This window comes from Phalacrocorax carbo, chromosome 1 (genome assembly GCF_963921805.1).
Source record: "Phalacrocorax carbo chromosome 1, bPhaCar2.1, whole genome shotgun sequence".
Lineage (NCBI taxonomy): Eukaryota > Metazoa > Chordata > Aves > Suliformes > Phalacrocoracidae > Phalacrocorax > Phalacrocorax carbo.
This window is the reverse complement of record NC_087513.1, coordinates 189,708,828-189,736,385: the sequence shown is the minus strand read 5'-3', so window position 1 is coordinate 189,736,385 and position 27,558 is coordinate 189,708,828. Positions and strand designations below refer to the sequence as shown.

The window sequence follows — 27,558 nt, the reverse complement described above, 5'->3', positions numbered from 1 at the left end:
TACAGAGGTAAGTTATAAGCACACGGTCCAATAAGTTAGGCACAAAATTCATTGTGCATACAATGCAAAACTACTTCTTGCCTGCATGTGACATGAACCCAGCTCTGCAAATGGCCATGGTTGTCACTGGACTTAGAGCAGCCATCTTCAGGCTGATGTTCTTTTTTTCATCTTTTCTCATCTTTCAGCCATCTCTGCTTGACCAGCATCTTCTGAATTGTGTTGAATGGTATAGAGCTAGGATGTGTAAAAATGTATTACCTTTCTTACTTCACTGTGATTCAGGATTAGGCCAAATCTATATTGCAAATTCAGTGTAATGAAGAGACACTAGCTGATTTACCTTCACAGCCCTAGTCAATGTAGATTAATATTAACAGAGCACAGGGTCATAGAACAATTTAAGTTGGAAGGGACTTCCAGAGGTCTCTAGCCCAACCTGCTGCTCAGAGCAAGTCCAGTTAGAGCAGGCTGTTCAGGGCCTTGTCCAGTCAGATATTTAATATCTCAAAGGAGCGAGGCTCCACAAACTCTTTGGACAAGCTGTGCCAGCATTTGTTCACTTCTTTGTGAAAAGATTTCCTGTTTTATAAATAGAGAATAGTAAATTCAGGGAATGAAGTGAAAAACACTTGCTGTCTTGCAAAATGTCTGCATCGCTATTTCCTTTTTAAGCAAAAGCTAGTCTCCTGTTATACCTGTTTCTCGCTGCCAATTCTTATCTAGACATGGTGGAGCTGGAGTATTTTTCCTGTGTGGTGATGCACTAAGCCTGACCACAGGCATTGCCTTGTCCCCACAGGTTACAGTGACAATGGATGCAGTGAAGGGGCTGTGCACCGCAGAGGCAATGGAGAGGGCTGTGCAGCTGACTCTGGTGGCTAAGGGGAACTCTGCAACACCAGCCTACTTCTCGGTTGTGCCCCTGACTGTGGGAGAAATTCCAATTACTATTTCTGCTTTTGACACAGTTTCTAGGCACAGTGATAGCATTAGGAAGAACCTCAATGTTTTGGTAGGTATAACTAGTTCAGGGCAGGCACTTCACAAATATGTGTTTCTCCTCAAATATGATGGTCACTAAGTGTGGACCTATTGTGGAGGGAGTGAAATCTTAGAAACATGAAGCTGGAAGCAATCTCAGGAAACCTGTTTCTCAGCAAGGACTGGGCTATAGCGTGGGGAAGATATTTAACCCTGTGGTGGCCTTGTGCGTAGTGTATACGGAAAGAATTGTTCTTTATGGCAAAAAGGCATCCATCTGCCCATGACATAGCAATAACTTCCTTTCATGCAGTCAGTGCCCATCTCATAATATTTAACTTCCACCTGCTTCATCAACATTTATAAAAATTATTTTTCCCTTATGAAGCCAAGATTGAAGATGTCCACCTAGAAATATTTTGAGAAAGAAATACTCTCTGCTAGTTATAAAGTTAAACCCTATTTTATTCCTTCTAGTTAATGGATCTTCAATCTTAACAATTGCATTGGTAAAACAAATACAGGCAAACAAAGATGTTGTATTATTTACTTAACAACTTAGTTCTCTTTCAAAATAACAAAACAGAGGAGCCTTTTAGAAAAGATTACTTTTCAAGAGTAAACACTGGTCAGCACAGACTCAATACAGCACCCGAGTAGCCCACTGATGGCTATTTTCAATCCACACAAAAAGTGTGAAATATGAATCCATGCACTGTTAACATCAGGGGATAGCCATGTAGGTAAAGAAAAGGCAGGGGATGCCAGAACCTGCTGCTGTTACTGGCCATAACTTTTCTAGCAATAGACACAGCCTCAGAGTTCAATGCTACACCAAAACACTAAGAGTGTCTCTAAAAATAGCTTTTATTAAAATAGAAACTATAGGAACGGGGATCTGTGGAAATCAGAAGGAAAAAAAATGTTTAAGTTTTACCAACAAGATGAACTTAGAACTTGGTGGATTTCATAGATGAGAGGTTTATACAAGTGAGTCCACCTATTAAATTGACTTGCATGGCCCACAAGAACAAACAGTGAAGTCTAGTTTTTCTGGGTTAGTTTTCATTAAAGAAATTTCATCCAGGGAACTATGTCAATAATAACAAAAAAGTCAGTTGATTTTATTAGCATTTCAGTTGGGAGAATGGGAGTTTTATTTGAAAGTTTCAGTTTCACCTGGAGAGAAATCTCATTCCAAAACAACATATTTCTGCCGCCTGCTGGTCTAGTGCAAAGGCGGAAATCATAGATTTCATGCAGCTTAGTTTCAGGTATGAGTGCTTCCGAGAGTTTTGACTTTTCTTTCCTCAATTGTACAGGCTGAAGGTGTTTTACAAAGAGAAGAACAGACCATTTGCATTAACGGTGGCTGTAAGTTACACAAAAGAATTAGAGATGACGTTGGGGTAGGGACAGAGGGTGTAAAGCCTGGTGTGAATATCTGATGGGTGCAGTGAAATACTTAATATACTAACGTTACTGTGGTTGACCAGCACTTGTCACAGATCTCTTCATTCAATACAGAGCAAAAGACTCAGGAAAGAAAAATAATTTAATTCTAAGTGTTTAGAATTGATTTGTATTACTTCTGTGTTTCAAGATAGCATTCTTTAAATATTAAGTAGGCATCTATTTAATTTACTAATGGGTCTTAAAAAGTATTGAAAACAAGCCTGATTTCAAGCCAAAAAATAGTGCTAATGACTGAAAATTAATTTGAGAAAGGTAAGTTTATTTCTTTCCATAAATTTCCATTTAAAGTTTCTGTGATAACATTCCTGTCAAAATTGCCATCAGTTGTGAGAGGTTCTAAAATTACACTGTATGTTTTTATGTTTAAAGTGTCTGGATGTAGATCTCTATTTACTATTTATTTACAGTAGAGTCCCATACACTGGACCTGAACAAACCATCTGATATGATACCAGGTTCTGAGAGTCACGTTTTTGTTAGCCTGAAAGGTAAATGTCATTTTTTGTCAATAACTTCTCCATAGGTGGCAAGAGACGTGCCCCTTTGTGCTGCTCATTCCTGAATGTCAAGACTCCATTCCTTCCTAGTTTTCCTACTATGACTCAAATGGTGTGCGCTGTATGCCCAGGTCATAAAACAAAACAGCCCCAAGGCTGACCCAGTACCTTTCCTCTTTCTAATTACTTCTGCTCACTTGTATTTGAATGCTTTATGTGGTCCATCCTGCCTCACTGTGCCCAGGCTAATTTTATGGGAAGGCCAGAGAAGAAGGGAAGAGTTCACCCTTTCTAGTAACCCCACACTGCATGTAGATCTGTAGAAATCTACTTTAGTCTTCAGAAATAAGGATGCCAGACTCTGATGTACAAGTTCTGGAAAGTTCTGTTTTTCTAAGAAGAAGATATGTACAATCATGTATTCATTCAAATAATTGCATACATATATATTTATACTCATGCATTCATATTTTAAAAAATCTACTAGCAAGCAGTCTTATTAATGATAATTTTTTTTCCCCAGAAAATGTAAAATAATGTATTCTTGATGCAAAGGCTATTGCCTTCGTGTTCAAATCCCTGTTCTAAAGTATGGGAATGCTTGAATTCATCAAATGAGAAAATTGCAGAGAGAAAAAAAAACAATAAAAACTCTGCACAAAATGTTTGGCATGATTAAGGCATGATCTTTTTGCCCTCTGAGGGAGGATCAGGTCTGGTTTGACAAGATTCTTTCCAGCCCAAACCTGAAGCACCAGTCCTTCCCCCTTTCCTTGCTTCCCTGCCTCCAGTAGCCTGGGGACTCTTTCTCCTCCATGCTCCTTCACTGCCCCAGCCTCCTTTCTCCAGCTTTGCCAGATCCTAGCACCTCATCCTTCTCCAGCTTTACAAAGTCTTAACTAGGTGAAACCAGTGCAATGAGAAGTATGAGGCTATGCTGGAGTGTCAATCTATAGTCAGTATCACCTTTCTTCATGTTACACCATCCAGGTTCAAATATTATATTTACCATGGCTTGTGTTTTTTACAACAGGGAATATTATGGATGAGCCTATTGAAAATTGTCTTAGTCTCACTGGAGTTGAGAAACTTATTCAAGTGCCCACAGGCTGTGCAGAACAAACAATGGTGAAAATGGCCCCTGCAGTCTACGCTATTGAGTACTTGGACGCCAGTGATCAGTGGGTGAACTTTAATTCTGAACGGAAGGAGGAAGCCATTAGCATGATTGGAAAAGGTATGCGGGGAAAAAATCCCAGAGACCAACTGACAGGAACACGGTCTTTGTTATCTTCTTGCACCGCACACTAGCCATTGCTACTTGGCAAAGCAGTGGGTGTTGTCTTAACGCAGCCACGCAGAAATGCCTCTGACAATCTGCAGACGGCCATGAGAAACAGAACTGGTGAGGAGGATTCAAGTGACTAATTGCCTACATCTGACATTGTACAGTATTGATATTCACAGTCCATCCTCTCTTTTGCCTAATTTAGAAGTAGAAGGTAAAATCTGAGCTGATCAATGTCAACTCTTTTCAGAGTATACAGACAGCAAAGGCTAGTTGATTATTTCCTCTTAATGTAGATGTGCAAAATAGATCCAGATGAACCATATCCTAAAAATGCTTATTTCTCCCCACGGATCGCAGACAGTGCTTAGGGTGGCCAGCTGGGCTGTAGAGGTCCCTGCTGGAGTCTGTAGTTGGCAAGGGGAGTATCACTAAGGAAGCTCCCGGTGGTAATCAAGATATTGACACTTTCTTTTCCATGCCTCTGTATTCATTACATGAGCTAGAATGACTCCAACAGCCTTGGACCAAGTCAGGGAGGGAGTTTCCTTAGGGAGGGGACAGCTGCAAGGCCTGAAGAGCCCGCTCCAAGACATGATCCAAAGCTTGTGTTAAATGTACAGCAAAGCCAGGACCAGAGCATGTGGAAGTGGAGGTGTTCCAGTTCACAGGAGCTATCATAGAGCCCAAGAGTTATCAGTATTGTAGCAGGTACAGCTGATATTTCTAACTGCAGTGGTGTGCACATGGCATAAAGCAATATAATGTACCTGTCTTCATAATCTTCAGACAACGTGGCACATTTCATCAGTGAAAGATAAGGGTATAAACAGACATTAAAAATACTCTAACAATTGCTAAATGAAAGTCTTTGCCTATTTATCTACTATTGCCTAAAGTGACATGAGATCCTGCTGATGAGTATTTGGTATTATCAGCAGCATTTAGTCCCTATATTATGCTTTTATTGATTCTTATCGAAGTTCACCAGGGTAGAAAATGAGTTGTGTGGCTATGATACAGACTTTGTCAAGATAATAGCAGTCAAGATCAGAGGCCACAACTTATGATTTCTAAGCCTATGCCTGACCCAAGAGATGATGTTTTGTATATTTTTTGGTTCCATGCACCATAAAGCCAACAGCTTGAAGAGTTGTCAGTAATGGGAAATAAGTTTCCCAAGATTCACTACCCAGAAAATGCTTTGTAACTATAGATACCTGCTGTTTTCAGGTTATTCTCATGGCTCAATTAAGTCAAAAAAGACAGAGCACCTTTTAAGCTTAGGTTTTTTTAATTTGTCAAGGGCCTGCTGACACAGTCACTTCCTCCTTAATGTACCAGCAAACACCTCCATGTACTCTTCCACTAGTCAATACTGAACATGTCCAAGTTAATACAAGTGATGTATGAAAATGCCCAAGAAATATGTGCATTCTCTGAACAGTTATATGCTGTCCTGTTCTTGCAGGTTATACTAGACTGCTTGAGTTTCAGAAGGTGGATGGCTCCTATGGAGCGTTTAAAAAAACCCCCAGTAGTGTATGGTAAGTATATTCTTCAGTGATTGTTTTTTCCCCCCAAATAGCTCTATTACCATTTGATGCATCAGAAGTTTTTCTGGGGAGATGGATTTTCAAAATCTGGTGGTCATGGTGTTGCCTATATACATTTGTCATGGATAGCCAGCCATGTAGGTCTCTGAGCATGTTTAGTCCTTGATGAAGGAGTTCTGTACAGAGCCACTGATTTTTTTGCATTTGCCAGAGAGCAGAAACAGAGTTCACGCTGATGTTGAATGATAACTCACTAGGTTCCAGTGAGTGCACTGTGTTGAATATGAGTCTATGTCCAAAATTAGTATGTTTCTTCTCCTGTCAATATACTCTTCTATAAATATATGTCAGCACAAGTTTGGAACATTTTCTTTTGTGCAGGTTAACTGCATTCATTGTTAAAGTACTCACAAGGTGCAGAGAATACATTAGTGTCCAAGACAGTCACTTACACAGCTCGATTTCCTACTTGATTAATCAACAGCAGGCAGATGATTCATTCCACGATCATCACCCAGTCTTGGACAGGACTATGCAGGTAGGTCATCCATATTTAGAAGAATCTGTTACACATTTAGGGCTGCTAGGGATTGAAAGGAATACTGTGAATTGTTGAGTAGCAAGAAATGTAGCTAAAGAAAAGAAATCTGTAATGTAAAACGGATTTGTTAAAAGGTCTGTTATGTCAAAGACACATAGCTAGCACTTCACCATCATTATCTTTTGACCCAGTCTTAGATAATTTTGCAGCTGACCTATGCTTCTAGAGCACCTAGAAAATTAATTCTGAGATCTTTGTACTTGGTAAAAATTCATGCCTTTTATTGCCAAAGGCAGCAGAGTCATTGAATCATAATTTAGTTGTGAAGGTACCTCCAGAGATCATCTAGTCCAACTGCTGCTCAGAACGGGGCTAGTTAGATCAGATTGCATGGGGCCATGTCCAGTTGAGTCTTGAGTAACTCCAATGATGGGGATCTCACAGCCTTTCTGGTAACTTGTTTCAGTATTTAACCACTCCCATGGTGGAAAAAAACCTTAATACGTAATCAGAATTTCCAATTACATATGTTAATCTACATATCCCCTATAAGTGTCAAGAAACACAAAATTCTTATAGTGTCCATGCATCTAGGATATGAAAATAATGTGCATCTTCCAAAATTCATTGAAAATGCAGGTACCTTTGTAATGATCTTTTATATATATATAAAAAAATTACTAATTTTATCAGTATCTTTGTCAAATCACTAGTGAGGCTTTCAACCTCAAAGCCAGTTCCACAGTCGATGTAACACTGTTGGGGAAAAAAAAGCTCAAGAACTGGCCAAAGGGTTTTTTTGACCTGTGCTCATGCTGAGATACTTATCTTGTATTTTACATTTGCTTCAGTGCTGTGCATGATAATTTTGTAGAGACTTAAGTTTTCCCAAGCAAACAACCTATCTTTCTCCCAAGGATAAACATTTGGGTCTGAGTGAAGGAGCAGGTTGTTGTTGAATTTTGTTGATGATCCTAAGGTTGTTGTCAAGAGAGCTTGAAGAAAGGAATCACAAAGATAAGGAATGAAAATTCAGATCTTCAGGGCAAAAAGCTAATGAGGGCACTGTGTTTAGTTTATCAAGAAGAGGAATAAGAAATGATCCAGTAATGGTGTAAAAATAGCTTTACAGGAGAAAAGTTCTGTGTGTTAGAAGGCTCTTGAGTTTATAGGGAGTAGGAGACAAACCGGAAAAAAAAACCAACCCACTAGTGCTTGGAAATTGAAGCTATGAATATTCCAATGAGAAATTATATATTTTTAAGTATAAGTTAAATAATTAAATATTCAATTACCAGCTGAAGGATGTAGCAGGTTCCCAATCACTTAACATTGTTTAATGCAAACTGACTGCCATTGTAGAAGATATTCTTTAGGCAGACACTAGTTATTGAGCAAAATTAAAGGGTAAAACTACGTGGTCTGTCATGAGATGATTTGAGAAGAAGGTCCTTGACTTCATCAAAAGTGATTTTCTAAATTTAATCATAAGCATATATATGTACATTTAACTTTTCATTTTTCACTTTTCAGGGTGGCATTAAGTCAGCAACAGAGGATTTGGCTTTGACAGCCTTTGTAACTATAGCATTGCAACAGACTCTACAGGTCTACAAGTCACCTGATGTGGTAGGAAGCCTGACTATTTACCTTTAAGTCTGAAGGCTATTGCACATTGCGTGCCCACGCTACTATCTTGAAGTACTGCAAATGAGGAGGTAAAATCTGTTCACATCAGTGGTGGATAGGAAAAGATGCCGTGGCCTAATGTACAGTAAGGTGTACAAGAAGGTGTACTTGAAGCTACACAGTCCGTCATCAATGACTTTACTCACTAAGCAAAAATTATTAAAATTGTCTCAAAAATGGCTAGAGTGAAGAACTCTAATTTCTTAGTACTCTCACCAGCAGTAACAGTCAGTAGGTCTGAATGACCTTTTGAACTGGATCCATTCTGTTTTCACAGGTGCAAGTGGTTAGAAGAGCAGTGGCTTACATGAAAAGTCAACTTTCAAGAAATACTGACTGCTATTCTACAGTCATCACTGCTTATGCTCTGACACTTGTACAGTCTGATAGTGAAGAAGCCCAGTCTGCGAAAGAAAAATTAAGGGGCTGTTCTGTTTTTGATGCAGGTACTGGTAACCATTCAAAAAATTCAGTTAGAAAGCACTTTTCCTAATTGAAGCACGTTGAGCTCTCTTACATGACCTAAAGAAATTCAACTAAATGAGGACTGATTAATTTCAAAGAAGCGTGTATGTATATGTGTAATATACTTAACTATTTAAATTACATAATTAAATATGTCAGTATTGAAATCTTAATATGTAAGTTGTATAGTTAATATCACTATACAGTAACAACTTAGCATTGTGAAGTTTGGATCGTGAGCTTATCTGATACTGGAATTGGAACAAACCATGTTAAATAGTCATTTAACTTTTGTGCTTCCCTTGCTATCTAACAAAGTTTCCACACCCCTAAAGTACATCAAAAAAAAAGAAAGCCCAAGCCAGCTGAGAAGAAAGAAACTTTTGAAGGGTAAATAGGAATGAACAGCTACATAAAGGAGTAGTACAGACTGGATTTGTGACCAAGAGGCAAGGTGTCTTTTCCAGCTCACCTGCTCTCAAAGCCCCCGCCAGTTCCAAGTGCTTTGTTCCAGCTCCACATAGATGTCACCTCTTCCCGCTGCTGCAGTGTGTGGCTGTGGTCAGTGCTGAGTCAGCTGGTTCTGTGGCTGCACTGCCACGCTATTAATTTCTCCAAAATCATTTGGTAAATATATTATGGTTTAATAGCCATAGTTTAAGCTTACAGAATATGCTTCTCCTTAATCAAGGCTGGAGTTATGGGTGTAATTAATACTATTATCTCTCAGGGACCACCAGACACAATGCTATCACTCCATCAGCTAGACATCATTGTACAATGGGATCATTAGACTGTGATGGTTGGATAAGTCAAAATTGAAAATCATCATTTTCCATTTCCATTATCTTTGCTTCCCAACTGATTTGTTGCTCTCAGGACAGCATCAGTGTCTTGTGGTTCTTCAGTGGTAAGACATGAAATATCTACTGTGTAGAAGAATAGTAATTTTTGGCAAATAGCTTTACCGAGGGGATTCAAGTCTGAGTTATTCTTGCAGCAAAGCAGCAGCGCTACTGGGGAAATGGCAACGACGCATTGTCAGTGGAAACCACTGCCTATGCATTGCTTCAAACTTTGCTCCTGAAAGACATCGAGTATGCAAGGCCTATTGCTACATGGCTGACGGAAAGAAGGAACTACGGTGGAGGATACTGCTCTACACAGGTGCCTGACCACCAGTTTGGGTGGAGTTTCAGGGGGTGGGAAGAAAACAGAAGCCCCATAAAAACTTTTTAATTTGAAATTTGAAAGCATCAGAACAGTTAATCCTAAACTTCTTTGGTATATGAAGCACTGAAGATTTTGGCTCATTAATAAAAAAAAATGGGCCAAAATAAAGCAGTTATAAGCCAGCAAAGTTTCTTTGTCTTTATGAAGACTTATGATAATTGAAGGCCAGAACTTCAGTGCTTTTAGGATTTTAATGCTAAAAGAAGAAGCTGGGAAATTAAATGAATAGTCTGTGTAGGTAGGAACAGACAGAGACAGGAGAACTTCAAAGCAGCGAACAACATAAAACTGAAGAATAGCTCCAGGTGACTGATCACATCATCTTGCATACTGTTGAAATAAGCTGGCATAATTGTTAAGGATTTTGCATTTCTTTCTCACCTAGGACACAGTGGTGGCCCTAGAAGCAATGTCAGCCTACAGCATACAGACATTGAACACTGCTTCCACCAACCTGACTGTAAAACTGGGAACACCTGGAAGACAAAAAGACTACAGTATTACTCTGACTGATACTAATGAAGTGATTCAGAAGCAGCTAGAGGTACACAACCATGCATTGTTTCAAGCTTTTTTTACTCAAACAGGAGAAACATTGGATCATCTGACCTAGGTTTTCACATGTTAAGCAATCATGATGTAGCTGGTTTAGAAAATTTTTTAATAATGTAATCTGTAAAACAACAGAATCTGTTTAAAGAAAAAAAAATCACCAGATGCTTAGCAGCACACTTTAGAGACCCTTTCCTGCCTCTTCAAGGGCTTTGGTGATATGAATTTCTCTCAACTGTGAAGAGCAGTCAGGAGCCCAAGTCTTGCTAGGGAATGAGGAAGAAGGGGAATAGTCTGATATTCAATGTGTTGGGACACATGAAAATGTCAAATCCAGGCTACAGAGGAGAGAGTGAAGTTGGGAAAATATGTCTCCTGGGCCCCAGTATGGCAGAATAAGATGCACCAGCCTAGCACATTAAAAAATTGAGATCTCATAACTCCTTCCATAGCTAAAGGTTTTTCCCACCGCAATTCTGAGGGATAAAGGCATAAAAGACCATCAAGATTGCAGGAAAACAATAGATCAAATGCTGAGCACAGACTAAATCTCCTTATTTTTTTTCTTTTTTTTTTTACCTTGGTTTGCAGTTTGAACTTGGGAGAAAACTTGAAGTATCTGTACACGGCAGAGGAAATGGGACAATGAGTGTAAGATGTAAATCAGAAATTCAGAGTCCAGCTGGATTTCTAATCCCTTTCTGAAAACAGAGTGAGAAATTACTTGCCATAGTTTCATCCTTTGTGTTCTTACTTCCAAATGTCTAAAATTCTGGGCCTACACACTATTCCCATGGGCAGTCAGTTTTTCCTGGTTTTAACTTTGTTAAGTCCATGGAATGTCAATGCTGATAGAGGCGGCTGCAATTTGAAAGACCCTTTGTGGCTGGGAATGGAGAGTTATCTCAAAGGTCCCACACCATTTGTGATTTTCAGATGGGATCTCTCCTGCTTATAACCACAACAGTCCTACAGTCCTTTGTGACCAGTCTGTGCCTCTGGGAGACTGGTGTTTCTCTCCACACTCCCATGGCCCATCAATATTTGCTGAAGCCCTGGATGAGTAAATCCCTTGCCATTTAAACGCTGTTTTCAGTGGTTTGCTGTTTGTGTGTTTATCTTAGGTATTAAAAGTGTACTGGTCGTCTGAGCTGAAGAACAACACATGTAATGATTTGTTTTTGACAGTGGAAATGGAAGGGAGCATTAAGTACTCTGGTGAGTCAAAACAGAAGTGGTTGGGTCTCAAAGGCAACATGTTTGGCCAGCTGCTAATGATACTTCATGGCATTCCAGCCTTGGAAAGTGGGAATAAATTAATAAAACAAGGAAAGAGAGAGGCCTTTGAACTCTGCCTACCTATTGTTTCATTCAATTTATTAATATTTTTAAACAGTTTAATAACTCTCTGAATGTCTGTAAGTGCAGCAGATGATACCTAATAGATACACAGGTGCTTTTCTTTGTTATTGGGAGGAGAGTAAGGTAAACTCCCTTCACGGTGTTCCTGGCTGCCATGAGGGGAAAGCCCAGCTCAGTTCCCTGGCTGATAAGGGACCTACCATGTGGCCTTAAAAATTCTTCGGGACAGACCTGTCATAGGTTTTCATATGAGCAAGAATGTGCTTTCCATCCCTTGTAGTGTGTATTCATCATCCTCTCTGCCTATGTCTGCATATTTTTTCTGTTTGAATAGCTAACTTTCAGAGGCAGGGATTGTCCTTTATGTATTTATGCATAGCCTAAACCCCACTCTTAGCTAGATCTGTTGGTTATTCTTGCTATAATTATCCCTAAAATTTGAACCCTGAATTAATAAAGAAATACTGAGATGGTGTACAGCAAACTTTTATAAAACCCATGGAGATGGCATGACTGCCCACTGGTATGTATCATTACACAAAAAGGAAAAAAATTACTGGGTCCTCAGTCAAATTTGTGCATGGCTGATCATGTCTGTCACCTCCAGAACCTGTATACTCTGATGAAAACTATGATTATGAGGACTTGACTGCTGCAGAAGACAGCTCATTTGAGCCACTGTCTGAAATAGAGTGGTTTGATATCCACAGCAGAAGGAAAAGGGATGTGATCTCTCACAGTAAAGCAGAATCACTGCAGTACAAAATCTGTGTCAGGTAGGTCTGCAAGATCAGCTCTTCATTACAAAATGCATTCATTTGTGTTTGTAATTCTTCTTGGTCACCCTCTCCATACCCACAAGCTCAGCATCCAACCTGGTGATCTTCTGTGAGTATGCATACATGGTGAGTCTGCATCCTCTCTCCCTTGGCAGGAGAAAAGGTTTCCACTCAATGTATTAGGTTTAGATAGTTTACATAGACTTCAAACGTCCATTGCATATTCTGCCCCATCAAACTCTGGGGAGACTCTCAAGTGCCTGGCTGGCTAATCATTTGGAAGAAGTCTTTTATTAAATAAAATAGATACAGTTGGAATAAACTAATAACATATTTACAGAGATTCATTGCATTCTGGAGAGATGCTGTTACTTGCTTTGTGGTCACACTCTGGCCTCACAAAAAAGAAAAGCTGTCTACAACTGTCTGGGGGAGGTGAGGAGGCAGAAGGGATATCCTGTTGTGGCAATCAAGACGTAAATAAAGGCAAAGTTAGTGGCAAAGAAATCCTCTCGTGCAGCATAACACTGAACGTATGCTTTTGCTCCCTCTCACAGTCTAGCAAGGGTCACAGAAACACAAAGCATTGGCTGTCCTGAGTTCCCTTTCTAGGGGGCTGCAGAGTGGCGGAAGCCGGTTTTGCTCCCCAGTAGAATTTAGCTTTTCCGCTGACATTTGACAAAGCCTTGTAGGCAGGGGTTTTTATCCCCTCTCCCCATCCCTTGAAGGTGTTTGTTTCTGCCTATCAACTATTAAGAAAGCTTAGATGACAAGCTCAGGCAAGACACCTGGGTTTTGGATGGCCATTTGACTAGTTCAGATGACTAATTTTGCCTCATGACTCTTAATGGGGTAGGAAGCTAATTTTCAGATTAAAATCCACTTAGGAAAGTTAAATGGAGAGGAATGATTTGTGTCACCATTAGCAAGCCTGAAGAGCAAAACTCTTCAAAGCAAGCTGGCTGTTCTGTGGAGATTTCACTGCTGATGGTCTCCCTTATAAAGGTCCACAGGTTCCAATGCACCAAAGATGTCCCTGGTTGATCTCTCTCTGTTGAGTGGGTTGGAGCCTGACACAAGGGATCTTGAACAGGTTAGAAACACACTTTTCTGTGCATTCTTCTATAGCCTTTTCTATGGAAATTTTTTCTTTCAAAATCTTTCCAAAGTCCACAGAATGAAGAAGAGAAAACAGATTTTGGATATGTATTTTTTCATTATTCTTGTTCTGATAAAATATTTGCTGAATATAGATAAGAAATGAAAAGCCTGTGGTGAACAGAGTTCAGCCTTCTTAGTCCCTTGTGATAGAAATTAGGGCATGGCTCAGCAGGGCACTTGAATACATGCCTGACCTTAACACATATTGCTGTCCCCACTGGCACCGTTGTCCTGCAACATGCCAGGACAGTGTGTCCTGTTCTTGCGGGGCTGTTGCATTAATAGAAATTTGGCAGAAAATAAATCCCATTGCGATCCATCTGGTCCTCAGATGTCAGAGGGGCTGGGGGGGCTGGGTTTAGATTCTGAGAGATACCCAGTTCAGCACTGCTGGTCCATGAGGGATTCACTAACAGGATGATCACTATTAGTCCAGTCGTGCCCAGTAACGCTTCATGGCCAGATGCACTAATAGTGAGATTTATGGAGACAACAAAAATATAGGTTTTTATTGGATTGCCAATGATAAATACGCTATCTGCAAAGCACGTGCAAGTATAAAGCACTAGAACACAAAACACAAAATACCAAGCTTGCTCTTCAAATTTCCCGGGCAATCACTCAGTATAACCAAGAGTTCAAGTCTTACCCAATGGGCGTCCCTATGGTGGGGAAGAGAGGTTCAGCCCATTGACTGATCTCAGTAGTCTGTGATGATCTCTTCTCCAATATCCCTCTCTCTTTGGGTCATTTTTATACTATTTTATGTTTAGGTGGAGCTTGAATGGCTCTAGTCATACATATTTTCATTATTGGTGGGTCTAGAAAATCCTCGCTTCGATTTAAAGGTATAGACTAAGAGAAATTCAGAGCACATGCTCTGTGAGGGGTGGTTGTACCTTGGAGGTGGGTAACTTTGGGATGCAGGTGTGGATTCTAGTATTATAATGAGGTTATAATGCCCAAAGTTCACCCACAGGCCATGATGTTACTGCGCTGGCCCGGGCATGGTTCCATGGTTCCATCCAGCCCCCGGATCTGCAGTGATTTATGGACCAGTTTGGCCATGAAGCCTTTGCTTCACTCCCTCCTCCCATTATCTCCCTTAGATTAGAACACCAAGCTACCCCAGTGTTCCCAATATCTAAGAGTGCAGGTGGTGTTGCTTAGGGGACAATCACTGAACCAACTTCCAGCGTGCCAGGCACATTCCACTCTGGAAATTAACTTTTATGAAATGTGGATTTAACTTTAGCCGCAATAACTTCAATCTTAATATTCTCACCCCCAGTAATCATTACACAAGGGGGGAAGGCAAGCACATCTTTTAGAGGCAGTTGCTGACAGGACACAGTGACAGGAAGATGGGGCACAGAGCTCTGCAAAGGTGACTACAGAGTTTTGGGTTCTGGAGCCTGCTTGGTTAGGGGAGGTTTGCCCAGGTTCATGCTCTCAGGGACTGTCTCCTTTAGGGAGGTAGAAAGAGAGCAGAATAAAGCAAACAGCTGAGCAAAGCAAAACAGAACGTAGAAGGTGGTAGCAAATGTGTTCCTGTTATGCTAGGTTTTTGTTCTGATTTTTTGTTTGTTTGTTTCTTTTCCTACAGTTGGTGATGTCTTCAGACCAGTACATTCAGCACTATGAATACAAGGAAGGAAAGGTTTTGCTCTACTTTGGAGAGGTAAGCAAACTCCATTATTTTCCAATCCCTGCCATTTCAGATAGCATATATAGACTTCTTTTTAAACCTAATCATTATTGGTTTTCACACTCCACTACCTTCCTGTGAGTTTTCTCATATATTATTATTGAACAGCTCAGTTGAAAGAGAGCAGAAGAGGGGAAGAAGGGAAACATGCGTCTTCATCCTCTGCCTTTCTCTGTTCCAGGAGATGTCGTCCATGTTTGAGTTTGCAGCATTGTCCATCCCCCCTGCTCCACCCCCCACCCCCCCCCAAAAAAAAAGAAAAGATAAATCCTCTCTATCCAGAAGAGATGCTTTTCATCCAAGATTAACAAAGTGTTAACTGATGGTCCCGTAGGTTCTATATGGACACCTTGCATGTGAAGTTCAGTATTCCTGGATTGAGATCCATACAGTGGCAAACAGATGTAAACACCAAAACTCCTAGTTTCTGTGTGTATTTCCCCATATTTTGGATAATGACTCCACCCTACACCCACTTGAGTTACTTTACCTCCACAGCCAAAGCAGGGGAGCCCATGTAAAAGCACACAAAGGACAATGATTTTTTTAAGATATAAAACAATAGACAAATGAAAAAATGTAAATATTATTGCTGCTGTGACTGTCCTAGATAATTTGTGTATTTAACATAGATCAAAAACTGTCCCTGAACTTAGCATTTTACTAAGGGAAGTGTATATATTAGCAGCCACTGGTACAAGATAGGCTGTGAACAAATATTACACCCATTACCCCTGTGCAAGGTGCCTTTAGGCAAAAGTTGAAAAGTAAACCACAAAGTAGTGATGGTGTGAGTCTGGATCAGACAGGTGCAGGCAGAAAAGGCCTGCACACATCTCACAAAACTACCTTTAGCAGGCTTAGCTCATCCACAAAATCTCCCAATAAAATCATGGAAAGAAATGCCTCCTTCAAGTTGAGGCTACAGCTATCAGGATTAACTCACCTATACCGTCAGAAACAAGCGTTCAACAGGTGGTACAGTCACAAATGAATAAGGAACTGACTGGGGAGAAAGAATTTGTTTACTTGTCATGACTATTGTTCCTTTTTCCTCCAGCTCACAAGCGGACCAGACCCAGATTGTATATCATTTGGGGCAAAGCAAATCAATCCCATGGGCTTGGTTCAGCCAGCAAATGCCATCCTTTATGATTTTTACAACCCTGGTAAGGGCACTGAAAAATTATACGTAACTGATTGAAAGAGAGGCCATCAAGAACAAACTCCAGTCTATAGAAAAGTGGTTTTAATGTAGCGTGTGAAACCATGTAATTTTTGTCAAGTGTTAAAATAACCTGATTCAAATACTGTCTTCTACTACCATGGCTGAAGACCATCTAAATAGACATCCTCTACAAGGGTCTGTTAGTGCAAATGGACTGAAAATACAAACTCTTACACTCACGGTTTTTTAAAACAGTTTTCCTGGGTTTGCTTTTTCTTATGGCGCTTTAAAGCATGGTTGACTCTCATTATCTTTTCAGTCTTTCTATGCATCTAAGATAGGCAGCCTTAGAGGTTTGGCTTGTGCACTGTGTTTGCCGGGGGAACCGGTCTTGTTCCCCATTCAAAGAAGGTTAAATGCAAATCATGCCCATTTGCCAGAGTTATGTAAACAATATTTGAAAATTAGGTCAAACCTCTACCTTGCCTGAAGCTGAGGGATCCAGGACAGTTTACATTTAAACCACTAAATACCGGTGATCCTATCACCTTCTTCTGAAGCAGGGTGGTGCTTGCTGTAGCTCCATGGTCTAAAGATGTTTTTAAGATGGATGCTTTTCAAAGGAAACAAAAAAAAAAAAGAGAAGAAAACAAAAGAAAATTTGCCAAACTGAAAAAAAAACCAAAGCAACCAAAACAAACCCAAACAAAAAAACCCACCACCTCCCCTCAAAAAATCCAGAAGCAACAACCCCGATTGATGCCCCGCTGAAGGGCAAGGCGATCCCTATACTCTAGGTGCCTAGGCCAAAGGTCTTTGTGGACTGCTGATGTGCATCTAATGAAGCCTTAGTGCTCTGATTTCTCTGGACCAGGGAAAAGTTGGGTTGCAAGTGTAGTTTCTATTGCATACGCTTTTCCACCTGAGCTCTCTGAAAAAGCCATTTTGTTTCTTCTCCATAGACAGAAAGTGCAGTGTGTTCTACAGTGCTCCCAAGCACAGCAACATGCTTTCAAAGATGTGCCACGCCAGTGTTTGCCAGTGTGCAGAAGGTAAGGAATGACTAAACAGACCAGTCTAAAAGAAGATAGTTACTTCTATGAACCATTAACATGAGAATTGTTAAGCCCAGAAAGGACCATTACAATTATCCTAATGTTTAATACAGGACACAAAGTATCCTCTAGTATGTTGGGTACCAAATTGAAAAAAAAGAAAGAATTAAGATACCCAGGATTGATTTGATAGTTAAATGCAATGTATATATTCATGTGCATACATATGTAAAAACCCTCCACCACACCTCTAAGAGAGTTGTTCTGCCATTTTATTGTATTCTCTGTTATAATGTTCAGTGAATGAGCATGTGTAAACTATATCTATCTAAATATCCATGCCCACAGATGTATCATTTATTTTCTTCACTCTAGGTCCCTGCCCAAGACTAAGATCAACCTTCAGTAAAGCCGTAACACAAACCATACGCTCCAGTTTTGCCTGCTACGACCCTATGGCAGATTATGGTGAGGCATGAAAGACAACTGTCAATTTAGTTTAAACATAGTTCTTTTTAATAAGGATAAATCTGTAGTTCTATATGCCCAGACCTCTCCTGAAATGAGTAGGGTTTCTGTATCTGGCCTAGAGGCTGAGGAGATTAAATGAAGCTGTGTGCTACTGCAGTTATCACAGGGGTAAATGGGAAAAGTAAAGGCCTCAGAATGATGCAGTGGGATGGTGGGGGAAGGAAGCATGGACACCATTATGTTACATAGTTTAGAAAAGACCCATGGTGTGAGTACCACCACCCACTACATCCCTAACGTTACAGGCTGGAGATAAAGAGTAGGCTTTGCATGGCATGCCATAGCTCAGCAGCTCCTTCTGCAGAGCTAGACGAATATTTTCCCGTATTAATTTGCCTCTCTGGCCTCTTCTTTGGATGGAAAGTTGGAAGAGCTACTGAAGGAAAACTGGTGCAGCAGCTTTGGTAAGTTAAAGGCTAATGGAAGGACAGGAAAAAAAGTGAAAACCTAATCATATAGGAGGTTCTTTTAAAAAAAAATACACAGAAGGAATACAAATCTAGATGTTGTTGATTAATAGCTGACTTTCTAAAAGCATATTAGGTATACGTGATTACTATCCTGTTGTTTTTCATACCCCTGTGATTTGCGAATAGATGGTACACCGGTCTTTGTATAGACATCTGGTAAAAGCATACCTATTTCTCAGTTTTTGGATGCAATTTCATGTTTCCATCTGGCCTCACACAGTTGTTGTCTGTTGCAGTGTATGAGGTGGAGCTCCTCAACAGCACACAGAAGAATGTTTTTGATTACTATCTGACCAAAATCCACAGAATCCTTAAAGCCAGTAAGTATCAAAATGTTTGGCTCCTTTCGTCACCTGTAGGAAAACCAGGCTGATTAAATGTTAGCCAGTATGAGCCATGCAATGCCTTCTCTTACTATAGAAAGTAGGGTCGGATATATTTCTACACCTGGCTTGCAAGAAGACTGATTTCATGCAAGACTCTTTTAGTGCAGCTAACTCACTGTTCAGTTCAGTTCAGGGGTAGGTTGCTTTGGTTCACATTGTGCAGCAATCCCAGAGCACATTAGCTTCAATCCTTTCAGATGATACTTAAACCAGAAGACACATTCCAGCTGCATTCAGTCCATGGCTCCAAACTGGAGCTAGTCTAAAAGAAACCCTCCAAAAATATGCATAGTGTGGATATAAGGTCTTCTGCATCAACTATTTCATTTTATCAACTTCTGTTATTGACTCACATTTTTTTTTCTACTATAGACATATGGACTGACCTCTGTTTTGATACTAGATGAGGATTTGCAGTGCTTTTAAATTAATTATTGAGCACTTGCAACCCTTGCAGAACAGGCTAAGGGTTGTCCACAATGACTTGCATTAAATCAGTGAACACAGGAAAACTTTTAGAACTTTGGTTTAATAATTGTGATAGCAATAAAAGAAGACTATTTCTTTAGATGCAATGTAAAAATTTGCACTGCTCTCAGACAACATCCTTTTGCATCTCAGCTGTCCTCATGTGAACTTTACTTTATCAGCAGCACCAGTGAACCCTGATATTCTTCCAAGTAATTTCTGGAGAGGCTGTCAGATGACATCTCAGACTTCAACCACTGTGGTATCATGTGGTTGTCAGTTTTGAGTTTGGCAGCCAGAGATTGCCTTTAAAAAGCAACTTCAAAGATTTCAAAATCTTCCCTATCTGGAACAGAATAATCATCTCCTTTGATCTTTGCCCAGGGGACTGGCAATGTCACCCAGTACTTCAAGGCACACAACTTGTGAGCTGTGCCCAATGTCCAGTTCCTGTCAGAAAATCAGGTGCACATTTTGAGTCCAGAGACAACATTAGTCATACCCAGGGCTTTCCACATGCAGGGGAATGCTGATGTACCTAGTCATCAAAACACCAGCTATGGGGAATTACAGTACCACGATGGAAAGTTTCATTAATCCATCCAGAAAACCTACAGGATCTACAAGGATTTAGAGCTCTGGGCCCCAATGCATTTGTAGTCACAACTCACAGGCAAGCACTGGAAAGATTTGTTTCTTGGCAGCTGAGAGAAACATCCTTTGAATCTGAAGTCAAAGGAAAGAGAAGAATTCTCCCATTCCCACCTCCTTCTTTTTGATCCCTTTAAAATGCCCTTTGGTTTGTGCTGTATGATGCAGCTTATGAGCATCTGTAGGCCTTCTGCAGGCTTGGGAAAGGCTGGGAAGAGGCATGAAGCCATGATGATTAAGAAAAAGCAAGGCACTACGTCCAAATCAGCTCATGACTGAATTGGAGTTATCATCTGTTGTATTTCTTGTGGCGTCTTGAGTGAGGTCTCTATTGCCAACATCCAGGGTGGGTGAGAATTAGTGGGGTGAATTATCATTCTCTGGACCCTGGCATTATTTCAGTATCAATCCTTGCAAATAAATGGTTGATTTGGAAGACAGATGGAAACACTTACTTGTGTTTAGGAGTCAGCAAAAGAGAATTTTGCAGGTGGGCATTCCTCAGATTACTTTGATTATTAATAGAATTAGTGCATGTGTTTTTGATGGCTAACATTTTTGCTGTCCTATGAGTCCTTTAGGGGAACAGTATGGCCCATGCAAAATAGCACAGAACCTTTTTCTCTTTTTTCCTCCATTAGAGATTCTAAAACTTGAAGTAATTGTTTCCTTTAAATTCTGCCTGGATACTTTAGAATATTATATTTTACATTTTTTTTAATTGGAGATTTAGAATTGGAAATGACATAATAACCCGTTAAAGTAATAACTTAAATGCTTATAATCCCCATACTCTGGACTGTATTAGGCCATTTGTGAAGCATATGAACTGAGAAACACCATGGTAATTTAAGCACAATGAACCTGAGGCATAACATCATCATTTTCTCAAGTAGTCCTGATCTATCTTTGCATTCCTTGAACAAAATGAAAATTCAGTACACCATATGGCGTAGGAAAAATAGAAAGGTTTTGGGTTATATGAGAAAACCTACAGTACTGTATTATTCTTTGAAAAAAATGCGTGTTTAAGCCAGCATGCAAAACTGATGACTGACTTTTCTCTGGCCTATAAGTACCATATGTAAAATTAATGCAAATTTTAATTAGGAAATAGGTAAGGGTCTTAGTGCTAGGTTTCACAGATTAGCACTCTACATCAAATTCTCTGAAATCTTATTAGTATTGAAATATTCTACTTCAGGTTTTGATTCTACTCTCAGGATTTTATTTTGAGCACCAGACTTTCCGTGTTTGTAATAGAATACTTTAGACAGCAGAAGCTGCACAAGTTTCTGTTAACTGATGGAAAGACTGTGGTGTCTTACCTGTAACTTAGGCTGGTTTAGTGTTGAATTTGTCAGCACAGTTTTGCATGACATCTCACATTATAGTTAGAAAGAGAGGAAGAAATGAGAATTTTGCTATTATTTGCATTTTTTTTTCAAATGGACTTTGAAAAATGCTGGTTTAGCCAAACAACACAGTATCTTCATGACCTGTGGCTAGTCTGATGAATAAGCATCTTTCTGGCTCTCATGTCATTGCAGTACCTGAGTACTCTTCTCTTCTGCCTTGGATGCCCACTTCTGTAATAGGCACTGCAGCTCTGGAATAAATAATCTTCTGGGTCAGAATGCAGACTAGAATTTTTAAGTTATTTTAATGTGGAGATCACCAAGTGTATGTCCTACATATCAGCTTTATGGTGGATAATATAAAAGCTAAATTGGTGACTTTCAAATCAGGTGCACTAAGGAGAGTGAGTTTTTAGTACTGCCTGCTTCATTGTTGAGCCTCAAGCCCTTTGAATTTAGTTTGTTAGCTTAAGACCGCTACAAGCCTGAGCAATCTGAAATACGAAAAGATAGCATGTTTTCTTTTCCCTTTGGCTTTTCCTTCAATCTCTGAGATTTAAACAGACTCCATAAGGCCTGAAAGGTCTCTATCGCAGAACAGGTCCTTCAATAACTACTGAGGAAGCCAAGACAAGAAGCTAAGACAGAAACGGCTTACTTTTGTCAGGTAATGTTAAAGGAAATATCCTACCACAGTAAGGCCGTTTACTCCCGTGTCAAGCCACAACCCTCAAGTGAAATATTACCTTGGCTTAGCAGTGGTGTAATTGATCACAAGGGGTTGTGTCCTGTGGGCTATGGTTCTACTCTTTACTAGAGAGATTCATGGGGTTTTCTCTTCTTATGCCACAGCTACTGATGAAAGCGTCCAAGTGGGTGCCCACCGACAGTTCCTAACACGCTCCACATGCAAGTTAAACATGGTTGCTGGCAAACGATACCTCATCATGGGGAAAGATGGGCAAACGGTTGACTGCAACAACAAGTAAGTGCAATGGTTTCCGAGCAGCAGTAGCTGTTGTCACAGACAATGAATGCAGAGGATACTCAAACTATTAGAACACCTCCAGAAAGCAAAGGGAGGGCCAAATTTCCTAAGGACTGATTCTGCTGGCTTTACTAAAGTGCAGAGAGTACCACTCCATCGGCAAAAGGCAAGCTGTAGGGAACAGGTGAGCCACCCAAATCTGTCAGCTCATCTATCTGTGCAGAGCTTGGTTCCCACAATTCACAGAATCAAAATCTGGCCCTTACTCCACTACGTTAAAAACTCACAGCTAGAAAAGGAAAAAGGGAAACGCTACATGGTTCCTTCTACTGCAGACGCCTTACACAGCTCGTGTTTGCAAAAGAAGTGGGTGGGACTGTGTCTAAGAGCAGCTCTTATACCTTCTGTTATATCACACGTGCAAATTTCTCATTCTTCTCATTTCTTATTGTCACACTTCAATGAAGAAAGGGAATTTATCTGAGAAGGAATTTAGTCTGACTTGATTAAGTATTCAGTGAGGAAGCCTTCGTAAATGTTTGATTTCCCTGTGCTTACCTGGAGGAAGGTAGTGCCTTTGAAATCTTCTAGGAGGGAGACCACCTCCACCAAATTGTAAGCACCACTTCTTAAAACCTTAGAAGGTCCCCTCTCTCAATGTCTATGTGACACCAACGGGAGTGCTTAAGTCAGGGGCCTGCTTCAACAGATGCCTGCTAAAGACTGAAGTCTCCCAGCAGAGATGCAACCTCCGAAGCCTTCTCCAGTCCAGTCGTAAAATGCCAAAATCACAGAATCACAGAATGGCAGGGATTGGAAGGGATCTCTGGAGACCATCTTGTCCAACCCCACTGCTTGAGCAGGTACACCCAGAGCAGGGGGCACAGGAACGCATCCAGGTGGGTTTTGAATGTCTCCAGGGAAGGAGACTCCACAGCCTCCCTGGGCAGCCTGTTCCACTGCTCTGGCACCCTCACAGGAAAGGAGTTTTTTTTCTCGTATTCAGTTGGAACTTCCTGTGTTCCAACTTGTGCCCATTGCCCCTTGTCCTGTCATTGGGCACCAATGAAGAGTCTGGTTCCATCCTCTTGATACCCACCCTTTAGATATTTATTAGTATTGATAAGATCCTCCCTCAGTCTTCTCCTCTCCAGGCTGAACAAACCCAGTTCTCTAAGCCTTTCCTCAGAAGAGAGATGCTCCTGTCCCCTGATCATCTTCATAGCTCTCCACGGACTCTGTCCAGTAGTTCTCTGTTTTTCTTGAAATGGGGAGCCCTGAACTGGATGCAGTACTCCAGACATGGCTTCACTAGGGCCAAGTAAAGGGAGAGGATAACCTCTCTTGACCTGCTGGCCACACTCCTTCTAATGCATCCCAGGATACCGTTGGCCTTCTTGGCCACAAAGGCACATTGCTGGCTCAGGGTCAACTTGCTGTCCACTGACCCTCCCAGGTCTTTCTCAGCAGAGCCACTTCCCAGTAGTTCAGTGCCCAGCCTGTTCTGGTGCAGGGGGTTGTTCCTTCCCAGGGGCAGGACCTTGTGCTTGCTTTTGTGGAATTTCATGAGGTTTCCCTCGGCCCAGCTCTCCAGCCTGTCCAGGTCTCGTTGGATGGCAGCACGGCCTTCTGGTGTATCAGCCACTCCTCCCAGTTTTGTATCATCAGCAAACTTGCTGAGGGTACATTCTGACCCTTCATCCAGGTCATTGATGAATATGTTGATCAGGACTGAGCCCAGCACAGACCCAGGTGAACACTGCTAGTTACAGGCCTCCAACCAGACTCTGTGCCATTGATCATGACCCTCTGAGTTCTGCCCTTCATCCAGTTCTCAATCCACTCACCCAACCCACACCTCCTAAGCTTACCTATGAGGATGTTATGGGACACTGTGTCAAAAGCCTTGCTGAAGTTGAGGGAAACAACATCCACTGCTCTCCCTTTATCTACCCAGCCAGTCATGCCATCACAGAAGGAGATCAGGTTCATCAAGCATGATTTTCCTTTGGTGAATCCATGTTGACTGCTCCTGATAACTTTCTTTTCCTCTACATGCCTGGAGATGGCCTCCAGAATGAACTGTTCCATCACCTTTCTGGGAATGGAGGTGAGGCTGACTGGCCTATAGTTTCCTGGGTCGTCCTTCTTGCCCCTTTTGAAGACTGGAGTGGTGTTGGCTACCCTCCAGTCCTCAGGCATCTCTCCTGTTCTCCAGGACCTTTCAAAGATGATGGAGGGTGGCTTAGTGACAGCATCCGCCAGCTCCCTCAGCACTTGTGGGTGCATCCCATCGGGGCCCATGGATTTGTGAGGATCCGGTTTGCCTAAATGATCTCTAACCCAATTCTTCTCAACCAAGGGGAAGTCCTCCTTTCCCAAGATTTTCTCTCTCACCCCTGGGGGCTGGGACACCTGAGGGCCAGCCTTAGCAGTAAAGACTGAAGCAAAGAAGGCATTCAGTAACTCTGCCTTCTCTGCATCCTGTGTCACCAGGGTTCAGCAGTGGGCCCACAGTGTCCGCAGTCTTTCTTTTACTACTGATGTATTTGAAGAAGCCCTTCTTGTTAGCCTTGACACCCCTTGCCAGATTTAGTTCCAAGTGGGCCTTGGCCTTCCTTGTTGCATCTCTGTATACCCTGACAACATTCCTATATTCCTCCCAAGTGCCAGGCCCTTTTTCCACATATCATAAACCTCCTTCTTCCATTTGAGTTCTTCTAGAAGCTCTTTGCTCATCCATGCAGGTCTCCTGGCTCCTTTGCTTGACTTCTTCCTCATAGGGATGCACCAATCTTGAGCTTGGAGGAAGTGGCACTTGAATATTGACCAGCTGTCTTGGACCCCACCACTTTCTAGAGCCCTAACCCATGGGATTCCTCCAAGCAGGTCATTGAAGAGGCCAAAGTTAGCTCTCCTGAAGTGCAGAGTTGTAATCCTACTTGTTGCCCTGCTTCTACCACGCAGGACCCTGAACTCCACCATCCCATGGTCACTGCAGCCAAAGCTACCCCCAACCCTCACCACACACCACAAGCTACATGGGCCCTCACGTCAGAAAATTAGGAAACATTTTGGGACACTTTGTTGAAACTAAATTCCCCTTTACTGTGTCCCACTGCTGTTCACTGTGCTTTTTGTGCCAGTCCACAAAATTCTAATAGAAACTTAGCCCGAGCTTAGCTGGTGTCACTCAAAACACAGCTACGGATTTGTCCTAGCTTGGCACTGATTCTTCCTAAACTTTATTCAAAGCTCGGTTAACCTGCTGGTGGAACTAGGTTTCAGACAATTTTCTGGGCTAGTGTAATTCCTCCTGACCGCAGACATGCCTCAGTGGAGGGACGCAACACCACAGGATTTACACTTTCTTGTTGCTCCATGTCAGCAGTAGTGACTCACTGCCTTTATCTGTCCCACTTGCTCTCAGGATGCAGTACTTCCTTGATGCACAAACCTGGATCGAGAAAATTCCAGACAACAACGAGTGCCGCACCACCCTGCACCGGCACGCCTGTGCTCACCTGCAGGACTTCATGAACATGCCTGACAACCTGTGCTTCTTCTGAACAATTGCTCTGCTCCCCACATCCTCTCTGGGTGACTGAGACTCAGCTCCTTCCTAAATTTTTCCTGCAAAGCCTGTACATCACAGTGGCGCCTGAAAGATTGTAGAGCTGCTTCTTTCTGTTGCTCTTTGTTTTGCTGAATGGGGTATCTTGTAGATGTATGGGGGTGGGGGGGGAAGTGTAATACAACAAAAATTGCAGTTACTCTACTACTTATTGCGTTTATTGTCCCTGCCACTGGTGAAGAGAGAGCAGGAATTTCTGTCTCCCTGATCCATGATACAACAGTGCAATTATCCTGCAGGGGATCAAAGGGAAAATCAGTTGTGCTTGTAGAGCTGATTAATTCCTGCAGTCATTGTCACTGGACATTAAAGAGGCCAAGAAATTTGCATGGGTTAGAAAGAAGACCAGACATTCACGGGTTTACCAAGTATAGCCTGTGTTACACTGTTACTGAAAGAAAAGAGATACCGACACTCATGCTTTAGCACATCAGTTAATTTCTGATTTTAACTGTGAGTCCTCATGTAGGGAATGAGCAACCCCACTTGTACCGCAGCAGGATTCCCATACGCACTTCTCAAGCTGGAACTGGAACTGGCCCAGCATCAGGGATGGGCAACTGGGCTGGATGTGTCCTCTGCCTGAGCCAGGAGTCCGGCGCCTGAGCCAGGAGTCCTGCATGGGCTAGTTAGTGCTGGTAGCTCACTGAGGGCACAGAACTGCTTTTTAATTGTACTTTGTAATCACATGTCTTTCAAGCTTTTCTTTTTTTTTAGACTCTAATTAATTTGCATTACTTTAAAAAAAAAAAACCTGACACGATCTGTGGTTGCATTTTTCTAAAGCAATGCTGCTTCTGTGGCTGTGCAAACAGCTCTATAGCGGAGCTGTAATAGTTGTCAGTGAAAGATGTAGGTTTTGCTATCACAGTTATAAAGGCTTCCACAAATGCCAAACTAAATTGGGATGAAAAATAACCCCAAAACTCAAAACCTCTCTTTTCTTCTGTAGAAAATGTTCTGTTAACGCTGATAAGTAGATAACTTGCAAATACAGGTTTTACCAGTTTAGTTTGCCAGCAATACGCCATTTGGCAGTCATGTCTGAAGCAGAGAAGAGCTGCAATGAAAAGCTGTGTTTGCTGAACAGGGCACTGTCCTCGGATGCTTATACACTGTCTTCGTGCCAGCAGTTACTGAGTGCAAAAATTTGCAACCTGGACTGCTTGTGTTACGCTGCAGTAAAAATAAGAAGGATCTGTATCAACAGTATGATAAATACTAGGTCCATGATCTGGTTAATTTGGAATCAAATGACCCTACTGGATAGGAGGGGCAGCAATGAACATTGTGTGGCGGAGGCACTACATGGGAGCAGCACGTACCAGAACAGCTGCTCCACAAGAGCCTTCAGATTCATAGCAGAGAGCCCAGCACTGTGGACCAGCACTGTGACCCTCCCAGCTATTGGTGAACACTGTAAACTCAAGTATCACGATAGCTGAACTCAGATATCTGCAATGATGGGGCCTGCTCAGCTGCCAGGAATTGCATGATTGGAGTGTGGGGAAGGCTCCTTTTGTGAAAACCTGTACCACCGCTTCATGACATCTGCAAG

General features: G+C 41.5%; 1 protein-coding gene across 1 annotated transcript in view; it reads left to right on the top strand.

The window, feature by feature from the left end:
- The window catches only part of LOC104041780 (complement C4), a 57,365-nt gene extending 30,602 nt beyond the window's left edge, over window positions 1-26,763 (top strand). The window contains exons 23-43 of the mRNA XM_064440957.1: window positions 803-1,015; window positions 2,307-2,358; window positions 2,868-2,948; window positions 3,991-4,194; window positions 5,717-5,792; window positions 6,183-6,339; window positions 7,876-7,971; window positions 8,309-8,477; window positions 9,497-9,663; window positions 10,115-10,273; window positions 10,873-10,932; window positions 11,406-11,499; window positions 12,251-12,419; window positions 13,428-13,515; window positions 15,190-15,264; window positions 16,352-16,460; window positions 17,422-17,511; window positions 17,890-17,982; window positions 18,752-18,835; window positions 22,231-22,363; window positions 25,797-26,763. Coding sequence (XP_064297027.1) covers window positions 803-1,015; window positions 2,307-2,358; window positions 2,868-2,948; window positions 3,991-4,194; window positions 5,717-5,792; window positions 6,183-6,339; window positions 7,876-7,971; window positions 8,309-8,477; window positions 9,497-9,663; window positions 10,115-10,273; window positions 10,873-10,932; window positions 11,406-11,499; window positions 12,251-12,419; window positions 13,428-13,515; window positions 15,190-15,264; window positions 16,352-16,460; window positions 17,422-17,511; window positions 17,890-17,982; window positions 18,752-18,835; window positions 22,231-22,363; window positions 25,797-25,935 — 2,508 coding nt within the window. The 3' untranslated portion in view covers window positions 25,936-26,763. The remainder of the gene's footprint in view (window positions 1-802; window positions 1,016-2,306; window positions 2,359-2,867; window positions 2,949-3,990; window positions 4,195-5,716; window positions 5,793-6,182; window positions 6,340-7,875; window positions 7,972-8,308; window positions 8,478-9,496; window positions 9,664-10,114; window positions 10,274-10,872; window positions 10,933-11,405; window positions 11,500-12,250; window positions 12,420-13,427; window positions 13,516-15,189; window positions 15,265-16,351; window positions 16,461-17,421; window positions 17,512-17,889; window positions 17,983-18,751; window positions 18,836-22,230; window positions 22,364-25,796) is intronic.
- Window positions 26,764-27,558: the final 795 nt, after the last annotated feature.